This window comes from Sturnira hondurensis, unplaced genomic scaffold (assembly GCF_014824575.4).
Source record: "Sturnira hondurensis isolate 20B ecotype Veracruz unplaced genomic scaffold, ASM1482457v3 Scaffold0025406, whole genome shotgun sequence".
In the NCBI taxonomy this organism is placed as follows: domain Eukaryota; kingdom Metazoa; phylum Chordata; class Mammalia; order Chiroptera; family Phyllostomidae; genus Sturnira; species Sturnira hondurensis.
In genome coordinates, this window is record NW_028098037.1 from 334,200 (window position 1) to 348,778 (window position 14,579).

General features: G+C 37.3%; 1 protein-coding gene across 5 annotated transcripts in view; it reads right to left on the reverse strand.

Annotated features, from left to right (window-relative positions):
* STAU2 (staufen double-stranded RNA binding protein 2) overlaps positions 1 to 14,579 on the reverse strand; it is a 354,567-nt gene that overhangs the window by 207,427 nt on the left and 132,561 nt on the right. For all 5 annotated transcript variants that reach the window (XM_037039725.1, XM_037039726.1, XM_037039723.1 and 2 more), the window contains 4 exons: positions 13,936 to 14,095; positions 12,610 to 12,717; positions 10,137 to 10,349; positions 1,758 to 1,895 (listed from right to left, as the gene is read on the reverse strand). In XM_037039725.1, the coding sequence (XP_036895620.1) occupies positions 1,758 to 1,895; positions 10,137 to 10,349; positions 12,610 to 12,717; positions 13,936 to 14,095 (619 nt within the window). The remainder of the gene's footprint in view (positions 1 to 1,757; positions 1,896 to 10,136; positions 10,350 to 12,609; positions 12,718 to 13,935; positions 14,096 to 14,579) is intronic.

The following is a 14,579-nucleotide window of genomic DNA, read 5'->3' on the forward strand; positions in this document are numbered from 1 at the left end:
ATACAGGTCTCAAATTTAGGTAATTTTTTTTCTTCAAGCTTTGGAGGTCAAAGGATACTTTCTATAATTCTTTAAATCTAAGACTGTAAAAAGAAAAAGAAAAAACTGGTGCATATATTTCACAAGGTGAAGATACTAGAACAATGCTGTTCTGGGTCCTAATGACATCTAGAACGTAATGGCTTACTAACCACAGACGAATTCCCCTCTGTGGGTGTCTAGGTTCCAAACAGTGGTTCATCTGTGACTACATCATAAGTTAACATCTCCAACAAAAGCCAAATATACTAGCTCCCAACCAGGCAGACACATAGCAGCAAATATACTCAAAGGTTTACTAAGGTCCTATTATATACAGACCACTGTACTAGATACTGTGAGATAAAGAAATATAAAGATTATGAATGAGGAAGTTAGGTATAGTTTAAATAGGCATGAAAAGGTCATCAACATTACAGACCCTTCTAGAGTATTAAATTTCTCCCATATGGTCACCACTTAATAAATATCTGTTCATTTTAACTGGATTATATTAAAGGTAAGATCCATGGGTTCGATTGGAAAAAGTTTCTTTGACAAGCCAATTACAAGAAAAAGAGTTTAGAGACAATAAGGGTAATTTAAATATAGACTTTATTATATGATTCTAATGAATCATGCCTAATGTAAGAAGAACTTCATTTTTTAGTGATACACACTAAATAATATGTAGGTTAAAATAACACAGTTAGAAATCAGCTTTGAAATTCTTTAGGAAAAGAAAGGATGGAGGGAGGAGGGAAAGAAAAATTAACAGCTAAAGCAAGTGTGGTAAAAACCTGAAATGTTGTGTCTGGATGATGGGCATATTCCCCAACATGCCATTACACTATTCTTCATAGTATGCTATTAAATATATCTACCTTTGGATATGCTTGAAATTTTCATAATAAAATTTAAATGTTTCTGCCCTGGCTGGTGTAGCTCAGTGGATTGAGTGCGGGCCTGCGAACCAGACGATTGAGGTTCGATTCCCAGTCAGGACACATGCCTGGGTTGCAGGCCAGTTCCCAGCAGGGGACTCACTAGAAGCAACCATACATTGATATTTCTCTCCTTCCTTTCATCTCTAAAGATAAATAAATAAAATCTTAAAAAAATTAAATGTTTCTTCATCACTGGGGCTTGAGCTGGCAAGGGCATTTCAGGTAGAATACCTTGTTGCCAGTCCCCGCCCTACTGCCAACACAGTAGCAAGCACACTCCAATTTTCTTGGCTGCACAATACCGCAGCTGAAACTCTCAGCAACTCTGAGTCCCTCCGTCCTCACCATGGTTAGGGAGACAGCTAGCTAGCTTTCTTTTCCTAATTTTCCTGAAAACCCAAAGTTCATGCTCTTGGCCCTGTTCCATTTACGTCCATCCTTCTCAATTTTGTTTCTAATTCCATCTGTCTCCTAGTCCCGGTAGTTAATAGACTCTGGCTGCACACTGTAACACAGTAAGATAGAAACAAGACTTCTAAATGATAAACTCTGGGCTAAACAACCTGTGTGAACTCAGGCCCTTCAAAACTCTTCCGTCTATTCTAATATGTCCTTGACACTTGAATGTTTCAACCAAGGCCTGAAGGGAGTAAGTTCTCTAAGGGTAGATAGTGTTACTTTGTGCTATTCATTCCTAGTTGGCCTTTCCCCCATATCTCTATTCCAACCTGCAGATTCCTAAATTTTTTCAATAGTTAAAAAAAACTCTTCTCATATAAAAGTTAGAAATACCTGCATCACAAATTCCCGACGTCGAGGCATTCCCCTCTCCGAAAGCAAAACATAGTCTGGCTCCTTTTCCTTTTTGGCCTGTTGAATTTGAGCCAGGCGGCTAATGGGGTTCATTCCTTGACCATATTCTGGTCCAGCCTAAAGAACAATGCAAGACAAAATTTCAAAACATGCTTGTAAAATTTGTTATTAGATCCTGAAAGTGGTTCTCTCCTCCTCCCTTACACCCCAAAACTGTGACTAGAGAAGATAAATGAGAGTCATTTGTAAAGATTTATGGAGGAAAAGCATAAAAACAGATCTGAAACTAAGGCTTGTATGGGACTTACGGCTCAGAGGTAGTACTGATAAATTGAGTCAACTATTCTGCTTTTAAATTCTTCAGGACAGCTACTTCATACTTCTGTTCATTAAAAACCACCAAAGAATAGAAGACAAGCCATGAATTGGAAAGAGATATTTACAATACATATAACTAAAAAAGATAAACCCAGTATCTAAACTATATTCTTTAAAACTCCTAAAAGGTATTAAGAAAAATATAATCTAAAAGAAAAATGGGCAAAAAATATAAATAGATATTTAATGGCTAAAAGGCATATGGAAATATAATCAGTCTCATTAGGACTCAGAAAATGCATATTAAAACCACAATGAGATACTATTTCATACTCATCAATTTAGCAAAAATTAAAAAGCCTGACAGCCCCACTTGAGGACAAGTAGTAAAAGAAACTTATACAGTGCTAATAGTAATACAAAACAAAACAATTTGGCAATGCCTACTAAAGCCAAAGAAGGTACATGTATTCCCTAGCAGCCTAATCATTACATGTATATACTCTAGAAAACTGTCACCCATATGTGCTACATCATAAGTTCAAGAGTATCCATAGCTACCTTATTTGAAATAGCAAAAAAACCCCTAAATATTCATAAAAAGAACAGATAAATTATAGTACACTCATACAATGGAATGGCATAGTGCAGTGAAAATGGAGAAGTATTGCTTCAAGCATCAAGATGAATGAATTCCAGGAAAAGGCCTTTAAGTGAGAAAAGCAAGCACAGAATACATATAGTATGATACAATTTATGTAAAACCCTAACACCGCTGAAATTAAGTAAGATCTCAATAAATGGAGAAACATGCTCTTGGGTCAGAAGACTCAATATTGTTAAAATGTTAACTTTCCTCAAACAGATCTATCAAGTCATTTCCCAATCAAAATCCCAGCAGGCTTTTTTGGGTAATAACTAATAAGCCAATGCTAAAATTCATATGGAAATGGAAAAAAACAAATAACCAAAACAACTCTGCAAAAAAAAGGACAAAGTTGGGGGAATCAAACTATCTGATTTCAGGTTCAATCAAGTTATGGTAATCCAGACAGTACGCACACTATTGGCATAAATACAGACAGAGACCAATGAAACGGAACAGCATTCAGGAATAGATCCTCCCCTATAAGGCCAATTGATTTTTGACAAAGGTGCAAAAGCAATTCAGTGGATAAAGGGCAGTCTTTTCAACCAATGGTACTAGAACCAGTGGATGTTCAGGTGCAAAATTGTTTTTAATCCATACTTCATACCATTTTCAAAAAATTAACTCAAAATGGCTCAAAGACTTAAATGTAATATCTAACACTGTAAAAATTCCAGCAAAAAATACAGGAGAAATTTTTGTCTTGGCTTCATGAAAATTTCTTAGATATAACACCAAAAATCACATTCCATAAAAGAAAAACAATAATAAATTGGACTTACTCAAAATTATTACCTTCTTTTCTTTGAAAAAAATAGTCATAGGCTTGGAGAAAATATTTATAAACTACACATCTAATAAAGAACTTGTATCCAGAATGTATAAAGACTTCTCTAGCCCTGGCTGGTGTAGCTCAGTGGATTGAGCGCGGGCCTGCAAACAAGAGGATCACGGTTCGATTCCCAGTCAGGGCACATGCCTGGGTTGCAGGCTAGTTCCCTGCAGGCCAACTTCCAGCAGGGGACGCACGAAAGGCAACCATACATTGATGTTTCTCTCCCTCTCTCCTTCCCCTCTAAAGATAAATAAATAAATAAAATCTTAAAAAAAAAAAAAAGACTTCTCTAAATCCAGCCCTGGCTGATGTAGCTCAGTGGATTGAGCGCGGGCCTGCGAACCAGAGGATCGCGGTTCGATTCTCAGTCAGGGCACATGCCTGGGTTGCAGGCCAGTTCCCAGCAGGAGCCAGTTCCCAGCAGGGGATGCACGAGAAGCAACCATACATTGATGTTTCTCTTCCTCTCTCCTTCCCTTCCCCTCTAAAAATAAATAAATAAATATTTTTTTTAAAAAAAGACTTCTCTAAATCCAGTATTCCATTTATCATTTAAAAAGGGCAACCAAAATTTTAGGTGGGCAAAAGATTTGAACACGTCATCAAGCCTCACATGCTACTAAACACATAAAAAATGCTCATGTCATTAGTCACAAGAGAAATGTAAAATCAAACCACAATGAGATACAAAACACATGTATTTGAATGACTGAAATTTAAGTCTATATATGTTAGAAAGGATGTGTAGCAACAAGAATCACACACATGGTTGGTAAGAATTTAAAATAGAATAATCCCATTGAAAAATTATTGGCAAAAAAATAAAAAATAAATTCATATGGAAATTGAATAAAAAGAAAAATAAAAAAAAGAAAAATTATTGGCAGTTTCCTAAAACATTGAATATATACCTACTAGATGACCAAGCCATTCCACTCATACGTATTTGCCCATAAGAAATGAAAGCCTATGTCCATAAGACATATACATAAATGTTTGTGGCAACTTTGTTTCCAATAGCCCCAAACAAAGGGGTTCAATCCTTAGGGCATATACCTAGCTTGCAGGTTCGATCCCCAGTCGGGGTGCATACAGGAAGCAACCAATTGATGTTTCTAATATAAGTGCTCTCTCCCTCTATCAAATCAATGAACATAACTCCAGGTGAGGATTAAAACATGTATGTTAAAAGGCTTATAAACAAAAAAACCTTTTTAAATATTCTTTCTGCATGTAAACTTTCTTCATACATTACTCCTAGAAATGAAGGTTTGCATGTATCATATGGTCAGAACTTTATTTCCTTGAAAATTTATTCTAAAACTGGTATCAGAGACAAGGATAACTGCTATGTTACAGATGACACTGGTGACACTAAACTTATGTAAGAGCCACTATATATAGTCCCAGCTCTTCCTGGAAACTGGTGAGTCTCCACCACATCTAGTTTGATGCTGCAGGTGTGGCCACCAGGTCTGATACTGAAGGGTCTTTGAAATTATGTTTAGGACTTTGGACTTTATCAAAAGAGCAAAAGAAAATCACTAAAATATTTTAAGCAGAGGCATGACATGATCTAATCAGTATAGGGCAGGTGTGGCTCAGTGACCTGATTGAGTGCTGGCCTGCAAACCAAAGGTTTGCTGGTTTGATTCCCAGTCAGGGCACATGCCTGGGTTGCTGGCCAGGTTCCCTGATGCGGGCCATGTGAAAGGCAACCACACATCGATGTTTCTCTCCCTCTCTTTCTCCTTTCCTCTCCCTCTGTCTAAAAATAAATTAAATCTGCCCTGGCTGGCGTAGCTCAGTGGATTGAGCGCCGGCCTGCGAACCACACGATCACGGTTTGATTCCCAGTCAGGGCACATGCCTGGGTTGCAGGCCAGTTCCCGACAGGGGACTCACAGGAGGCAACCATACATTGATACTTCTCTCCTTCTCTCCTTCCCTTCCCTTCTAAAGATAAATAAATAAAATCTTAAAAAAAAAAGAAATTAAATCTTTTAAAAAATATATAAAAATAAAACACTTTAAAAGACCATTTGATGTCAAGAGTACTTGTAGGAAGGCCAGTTTTTAAACCAATTGTAGTAATTCAGGTGAGAGATGGTTGTGAGTTGGACCACAAAGGTAGCAGAAGGATGGAAAGAAGTGGACCAAGTTAAGAAATATTCAAGCGATGGAATCAATAGGACTTGATGACTCACTAGATGTAAGGGGTGAGAAAAAAGTAAGAAGAGACTCCTAGGTTTCTGTTTCAGCAGCTGGATGGTGGTTCCAGTCACTGTAATAAGGAACATGGGGGAGAAAGCCATTTAGAAGGGAATATGATGAGTTCTGGACAGGAGTTTGAGGTGCCTGTGAAATAGGAAGTGAAGATATCCAAGAGGCAGAGGATAGTACAGAAGAGTATGTGGGACTCATTCCCAGAAAAAAAAATGAACTGAAGCCTGAGAAGTATGAACAATGAGCCTAGGGAGAGAGTAAGAGAGAGAACGAAAACATCTCAATACTGCAACAGTTAGGTGGGAGGGAAGAAGAGAGAAAAATGAAATTTTTAATTTTTGATAAAATTCTGGTTTCCCCTTCTATTTACATGCCAAACAATAAAATTAAATAAATAATAAAGAAAGTAAAAATGGACTAATGAGAAAAGACAAATGGAGTCAATAATTTATGTCAGACTGAATACCAACGAAAAGGTAAAAGGCATTAGGAGAGGTATGCCTTGTTCCTGAAGATGTTCAAATAAATGTACTTCCATGGCTTGTTGCCTTTCTGTTCAACTGGCTTCTTTCATAGGAATGTCTTAAGCGTCAAAGACACTGTTGATACAGATTTCAATAACAAAGGGCCAGAGTATAAATCCAATTAGATAATAATGGAGTTCTGAGAACACTAAGACTGATTAGTTTCTTCCCTTGACTGATTAACTACTCACACCCTGGACAATTAAGTTACTCCTTAGATATCAGCTCTTAGATTATCACTCTACAAACCAGTAAGAACAGTCTTGTAACAGTTGTGCCCAGAAAATTTTATCAGAAAGTCTTATTTGTCATATCATCTTATAGATTAAAAACAGAATATAAACCCAAGACACCATCAGGGAGTCTTACATTTTAACTCTATAGGGTAAATCCACAAGGAGTTCACAATCAGTTTCAAATGGGCACTCAAGTCACATGACTAGATCTGACCCCTGACTCTGCTATGCAATCTTTGGTAAATTCTTTAAACACCAAGGACCTCGTCTGTAAAACAGGGATGATTTTTTTCTGGGAATGAGTCCCACATACTCTTCTGTACTATCCTCTGCCTCTTAGATATCTTCACTTCCTATTTCACAGAATATGAGAGGATCAAATGAGACAATGTAACAGTTTTAAGATTTTTTTTTAAATCAAGGCAAATCATTAACAAATATTTTCTCTACTTTTATTGCATATAAAGAACTGTAGACCCTGGATGTACAAGACACATAGAGAAGAGACAAAAATGCTGAAAACCAAGGTACTACTCCAAGATGATCCATCTATTTATTGGCCCTCTGTAAATTATGGTCATACTTATAATTATCAAGATTCCAACTCATTGCTTACATGCTGCTTTCTCAAAATAACCATACATTTCAGAGGGTACCTACAGACTTTATTTTAACATAAGACAGACATGGTATAAGTAATTTCAAGTGTGATGTATTTGTGAAAAATATGCAGGAAGTAACCTAATCTGGGATTATAGGAAGTCAGGGAAGACTTCCCTAAAGTAAGTTTTGTTTTGTTTTATTTTTTTATTTTATTGTTCAAGTGCTGTTTTCTGCCTTTTCCCTAGTCCTCTCCCCACCACCCCACCCACCCCAGCCATCCCCATCTCCCTCCCCTGATTCCACCCCGTCTTGGTTTTGTCCATGTGTCCTTCACAGTTGTTCCTGAAAACCCTTCACCCTTTTCCCCCTCATTATCCCCTCCTATATACCCTCTGGTTACTGTCCACCTGTTCTTAATTTCAATGTCTCTGATTATATTTTGCTTGCTTGTTTGTTTTGTTGATTAGGTTCTACTTATAGGTGAGATCATGTGATATTTGTCTTTCACCACCTGGCTTATTTCACTCCATCCATGCTGTGGAAAGAGTAGGAGCTCCTTCTTTCTGCTGCATAAAATTCCATTGTGTAAATGTACCATAGTTTTTTGATCCACTCATTTGCGGATGGGCACCTAGGTTGCTTCCAGCACTTGGCTCATTGTAAATCGTGCTGCTATGAACACTGGGGTGCATAGGTTCTTTGGGATTGGTGTTTTAGGGTTCTTAGGATACAATCCTAGCAGTGGAATTGCTGAGTCAAAAGGCAGGTCCAATTTTAGTTTTCTGAGGAAATTTCATACTATTTTCCATAGTGGCTGTACCAGTCTGCAACCTAAATAAGTAAGTTTAAGCTGAGATCTAAATGGTGGACAGGAAGAAAGCTCTGGAATAATATGCTTATATACTAGAGTTAGTAGCAAATAATTACAAGAATTCAAAAATGAAGAACAGTATTCAAATAATATTTTTGCTTTTAATAGCTATAGTTAAAATTAATGAGTTATATTTATACCCTACTATAAAAATGTACAGATCCTTTATAGCTTAATGGTTTACTATTGTTAATGTGTTAAGATTAGATTCAATTGAATAAATTAGATAAAGGTTACTGTGCTGCCATTTTGACATAGAACACTGTTCTTCCATCATAGATAAGCTACAAATTTTATACATAAAAAGATTTAAGAAAATAGAGCCCTGGCTGGTGTAGCTCAGTGGATTGAACGCGGGCCTGCGAACCACATGGTCGTGGTTCAACTGCCAGTCAGGGTACATGCCTGGGTTGCAGGCCAGTTCCCAGCAGGGGATGCATGAGAGGCAACCATACGTTGATATTTCTCTCTCTCTCCTTCCTTTCCCCTCTAAAGATAAATAAATTTAATCTCTAAAAATATATTTAAAAAAAAAGATTTAAGAAAATAGACCATGGATAGATTCACATATATATAACTATGAATAGACAGAATCTGGTATAAACTAACAAAGTTAATATTTATTTGGTACTTATTATTTGTATTACTAATAAATACTTCATAATAATTACTCATGCATTGTGTATTATTTCAGTTCATTCTTATAACAGACCTATAAAAGCAAGCTGAATTATTATTTCTAATTTATAAATGAGTAAATGTAAGATTAGAAAAGTTAGCTAATTTGCTTGGGCCATGTGGAGACACACTCCAAACTGACTCCAAAAGTCACATTCTTAACAACCCCATCCTCCCCGGCTGTGGGGAGCAGATGAAAGAAAGCCAGTCCTCCTCAGAACCGCAGGAACTCACAAGGAGGGGATCTATCTGGCATTTATTTTTAGTCTACCTTACACATAATGTAGAATAGTATTTCAGGGAACTATGACATAGCCTACATCTTCTCAGTGATGTAAGGATAGTACGAGTTAAAAAGAGTTAAGTATTTTTATAGTCATTTAGGTAAATACGTATTTTTAAATAGAGCAAAGGCAAAAGGTATAAAAGATGCTACTGGAGGAGTTGAACAAAACAAATGCACAAAAGATAAAATGTATTTCATTTCTGCAACCCTTGATTTGTAGAGCCTGGTGAGAAGAAGCCTGCTAAACGAAGGACGAGAGCAGGCTACTGACACACTGGGAAGCCTTTCTCTGCAAACAGAGCAAGAATCCCACTTGTGTCATACATACTGAACACTCGTGGGCACTGTCCTGTTCCTAGTACCAATTCATCTAGTTTCTCTGACTTTTGCCTCCTTTTTCTGATTAATGTAAATAAAATTTGATCCCATAAAAAAAAAAGAGTCATCTGGAAAAAGCTGTGTGTTCTAGATCCTTCTTTGGCAAGGCACACATGGCTGAAAGAATGGAAATAAAATACCAGAATTTGCCTGCAGGGCTCCCATGAAGATAAGTGGATAAAGCACAGAGTCTGGAACTAAGTCCCACACACAGGGTACTTCGTATTCACTAGCTGCTGCTGCTGTCACAGGGTTCACATTCTTCATGATTTCTGCCCTGTATCCTATAACCATTTCAGATATCCTAAAAAGATAGTATTAGCAGTGTGGTGTGCAGAAAGAACATGAGTCAGAGATCAGAGTAGGTCAGGCTGCTCCATGCAACAGGTGACTGGAAGCGAGCAAATGCTTGAAATGTGTTACATAAAACCTAATTTGTAAAATGAGGGGTAGTACCCTCTACCTTACATAGTCACAAAGAGAATTATACTAAAGGTGATAATGAACAGGAAAGTATTATTAAGCCATAAAAAATTCTAAGTATGTAAGGTATTATTGGATGAACAAACACAGATATACAAATGTCTAAAAAGCAATATGGAATTGTTACTGATTTATAGTCACATGTCCAACCCTGATTCTAGGACTGTATAGAATCTATAGCTTTAGACACCTGCCCAGTAGAAAAAACTTTTATTTATAGTTATAATATTTACACAGTAAAGCTTACTAACGTTCACAAGCACATACTTACTTTGACTATAGTTTTAGGACGTTTTTTAAAAAATAGTTTTGGCTTTTCAACCACAGGAAGAGGTGGAAGTTTCTTAAGCTCCTGTAAGACAGTGGTGGCAGCGCGCTTCTTGGAAAGTTTTTTGCTATTTCCCTCTCCTTCCGCGGAGAACTCTCCCACTGACACTCGAGTAACAAAGCTTTTCATATGGGGTGGTCCACTCTCTTTAATAACCTATAAAACATAAATACAATATTAAACAACATGCAGGTACTTAAGATGTGTTCTTACAGTTTGGATCTTTTTTAATGTTTATGTCATAATCAAAACTGAAATTAAAAATTATGTCAAAATTATAGATTTTTTAAATAAAGCTATTAAAAGGCATTAAATAAGGACTACTTAACTGTGATACTTATGATACATAAAAAACTAAAGTTGGAAATACAGAAATCTAAATAAACACATTCAGCCCTGGCTGATACGGCTCAGTGGATTGGGTGCTGCCCAGTGAACCTAAGGGTTGCTGGTTCGATTCCCACTCAGGGCACATGCCTGGGTTGCAAGTCAGACACTCAGGACGGGGTGTGCCAAGAGGCAACCACACAAAAAAGTTTTTCTCCCTCTCTTTCTCCTTCCCTCCCCCTCTCTCTAAAAGTAAATAAAATCTGTAAAACAACATAAACAAACAAATAAAAATAAACATTCAATTCATGCTCAAGATTGTTTTTTTACTATTAAAACAGTCAATTATATGGTTACCCATTTCTTATGGAACAGAAAATTTAAAACATAAAACATACCATATTAGATAAGGTACACAGGACATCAAGAATGATAATGTGCACATTTCCCATTCTCTCCTCCGATGAGTAAGTTATTGGAGGATGAGGAGCATGGTTGACTGGAGTTCCATAAGCCATCGGGCATCTTGCCCGAGGTACCTTATTTAAATAGTTTATTATCTAACATTATATTAAAAGTTTGTCTTTTTGGATACCAATACAAAAATAAAAAACAACACCACCTCAACAATCCAACAATGCTAAGGATAAGGAATTTATAATAAGCATACTTTCTAAGTACTACTAGTTGAAATACCAACTAGTAGTGCCAATTAGTAGTACTAGTACTGGTATCTCAACTAGTACTACTGGTATTTCTGTACTGTTTATGTTAACTACTTGGACATGCTCCTGAATTTAAAAAGAAAAAGGAAAAAACTAGTTTACTGACATTAGATCACCATTTGAACATCAAATATTCTATAACATATAATGATCCTGCCAAGGACTTCCAGGACTGATAAAACTGTTCTTATTCATTTCAACCTTTAACGGTCCTAAACCCAATAGTTTTTGAGTACCTGCGATTACTTCACTTGGTTTTCCATCCTGTCCCTATCATTTCTTGCTGGGCCTATAAGCAATTAAGTACATCCTGTCCCTGCCTTCTCCATTCTGCTGCTTTTAACTTGCTACAGGCTGACATCAGACAGCCCTGTCTGTTGGAATTCCATCTAAGGAGAAAGCAGACAGACTCTCAGCCGAGGTTAGTGGATCCTGTGAGTGAGTTAAATGTGGGAGCTTTCTGCAAGGTGAACAATTTGAAGGAGGATACTCCACGACTATTTCAGTTGTGGAGTTTTATTTCCTGGGTTTTGCCAATCTTCTAGATATTTGAGTTGAAAAAGTAAGAATTTCCTGATATAGGAGGTACTATAATAATTAAAACATTTTTCTCTTTTAAATTTCACATAATTTTGTAAACATTTTGGGACATACTTATCTATTGCTACTTGCAAAGTAGATAGCTGCTTACTTAGTGGCTTAGTAAAATTTAAACATATTTTGGCAAATATAAAAAATTATTAGTAGTACATATGTGTCACTGAACAGTACCTCGGATATTTTCAATCTGATCTTATTAAAAACACCAAATTCTCCAGAGTGCTACAAATTAACTTACACTCAGAAAATACATTTTATGATGAAAATTGAAATATCACACATAAAGATGGCTTAACACTGAAAAGCCACAGAGATCAGCGGGAATCCATGACGTTATAATAAGTTCTAACCACATGATTTCACTCACGTGTGGGATACCAAACTGAAACCGTGGGCACAGCCAGCAGTGGTTGCCAGAGGAAGGCGGGTGGTGCGGGGTGGGGGGATCTGATTCATGCTGAGAGAAGAGGGACTGGCTTCAGGTGGTGGGCAAACAGTACAGTACACAGATCATGTGTCATAGAAATGTACACTTGAAACCTATATGATCCTGTTAACCAATGTCACCCCAATAAATTTAATAAAAATCAATAATAAGTTCTATTCTTCCCAGAGCCTATATCATTTCATGACAGAGTGTGAGCATAAAGAAGCACATTAACTCAGGATACTAGGATTCCAGTTAATTTTATTTATTTGCTGGTTTATTTAAGTTAATGATGAACAGGTTTAGGAGAGTTAGAAGGTCTCTACTGAGAACATACCTCAAAACTGACAGGCATATTGCGCTTCAGAGCAATTTCAAACACTAAGCTGATCTCAGATTTATTTGCATCTTTGTCATCATCCATTTCTTTTCCAGATTCGCCATTCTAAATCACACAAAAAAAAGGATGACATTGAATCTACACTTTGTAACTTTGTACACAGTCTAAAAGAAACTACAACGACATACAGAAAACCACAGACTGGTTCTTGTGGATTCCTAGGTAACCACAGCAGCCAAGCACTTTGCTATAAGGTTCTTTGTTATTTGGTTTTTAGGGGAGAGGTTCCTCGAAGTAGAAGAATAAATGCTGCATGTGAAAGTCTTTTACTTAACCATACACTAATTTGAGTTCATCTAGTTCTCTAGAAATCTCTATCCCCCACCCACTTCACACACACACACACACACAGAGTACCTCCACTGGTGTTATAACATGGTATTTAATCTTCTATGAAAACTAAGCTGTAGAAAGAGTACAGGATGTAAACCAGGATTCTGGAGCTCTGGGTCTAGTCCTGGCACCCATTCACTTACTTACTTAACACATATTTCTGCAGGGAGGCCCTCAGATATGCTGAACATAGCATAAGTAACAGAGGTAGAGTAGTCCTTCTATCGGGAGGCTTATGATGTAGTGGGAAAACAGACACACATCCTAATGAAGGTGTACAGGAGAAAAATACACAAGTGTGCTACTAACCAAGATCAACCTCAGAGGCAGAGAAACAACGGGCTTGGGAAACTGTAGAGGTTGAACTGTACAGTGTGAAATAACTAAGTGGAACACTCAGTAAGAAAGGGACTTCTAAAAAATATGCCTGAGGTAGAGATTTTATTTTGCAGTCAAGAGCAAAAGCAGCTAAAGCCATGAGTACAGGTGAAATTACTCAAGAATAACCTCAATATCCTCATTTGTAAAAATTAAGTAGGACTGGAAAAATCTACAAAGATCATATCCACCTTAATTTCCTCGATTCCAGATCAACACAATATAATCCATGCTCAAAAAACATAGCATTAAGTGCAAGGTAAATGAATGTTATTTCTCATACTTGTATACATTCCAAAATCCTGAGCTGCCTAGGAAGTGTACTCCATAGGTGAACCAGAGTTCTCAAAGGCAAGGTCCTCCTGGCAAGAACACATGCCTAGTACAGTTGACAGGTAATCTGAGAAGCAAATCAGAGGAGAGCACCACTCCCATTTTCTTTCCTATCAGAACAGACTGTTTCTCCTATGTGTAAAAGTGCATTTCTTTGTCTTTTCAGTCATCTCACCAGGGACCTACAAAAAGAGACCGTCACAAGCAGCAGCACCACACCTGAGGAGATTTTTCTGGAAGGGGCTCATGCTGCAGTGCTTGGAGGGCTTTCATGGCGGCGTTGTGTCTAGCAGCTTGTCGAGTCTTCCCTTCCCCAAAAAATTCATTATTTCCTACAGTCAGCTGAACATAAAAGATCTTAGGCATCGGGCAATGATACCTAAAAAGAAAATAAAATATTAATGTTAGTTTAATAAAATCACTCTATGGTCATTACTAAGATTTGTTTTAAAACTGGAATCATCTTCTGGTTTTGTAAAAACAAACAAACAAATAAACAGGATTATATTCTGGAGGGTGGGCCCCTTGTAGCAAAGGCTTCCCCTGCTAGGTGAGTGTTCGAGGACGCATTTGTACCAGTGTACCACTGGCATTCTTGTGGAAGGCTGCACTCAGCTTCAGGTAATTTTTTTTGAGACTCAATGCATTTGCCCATTTCATGATGGGTGATTTATGTGTGTACCTGCCCTCACCACACTGAGTATTCAGCAGTTTTTGACCAGAAACCACATGACCCACGTGCTCAACTCCCGCCTCCCCCCCCCCCCCCGCCATTCATCAGATCTCACCCCAGGTGACTTAAAAATTTTTGTTTGCCCAGATGAAAAGCATCCTCAAAGGGAAATGTTTTGCCAATGTGAAAG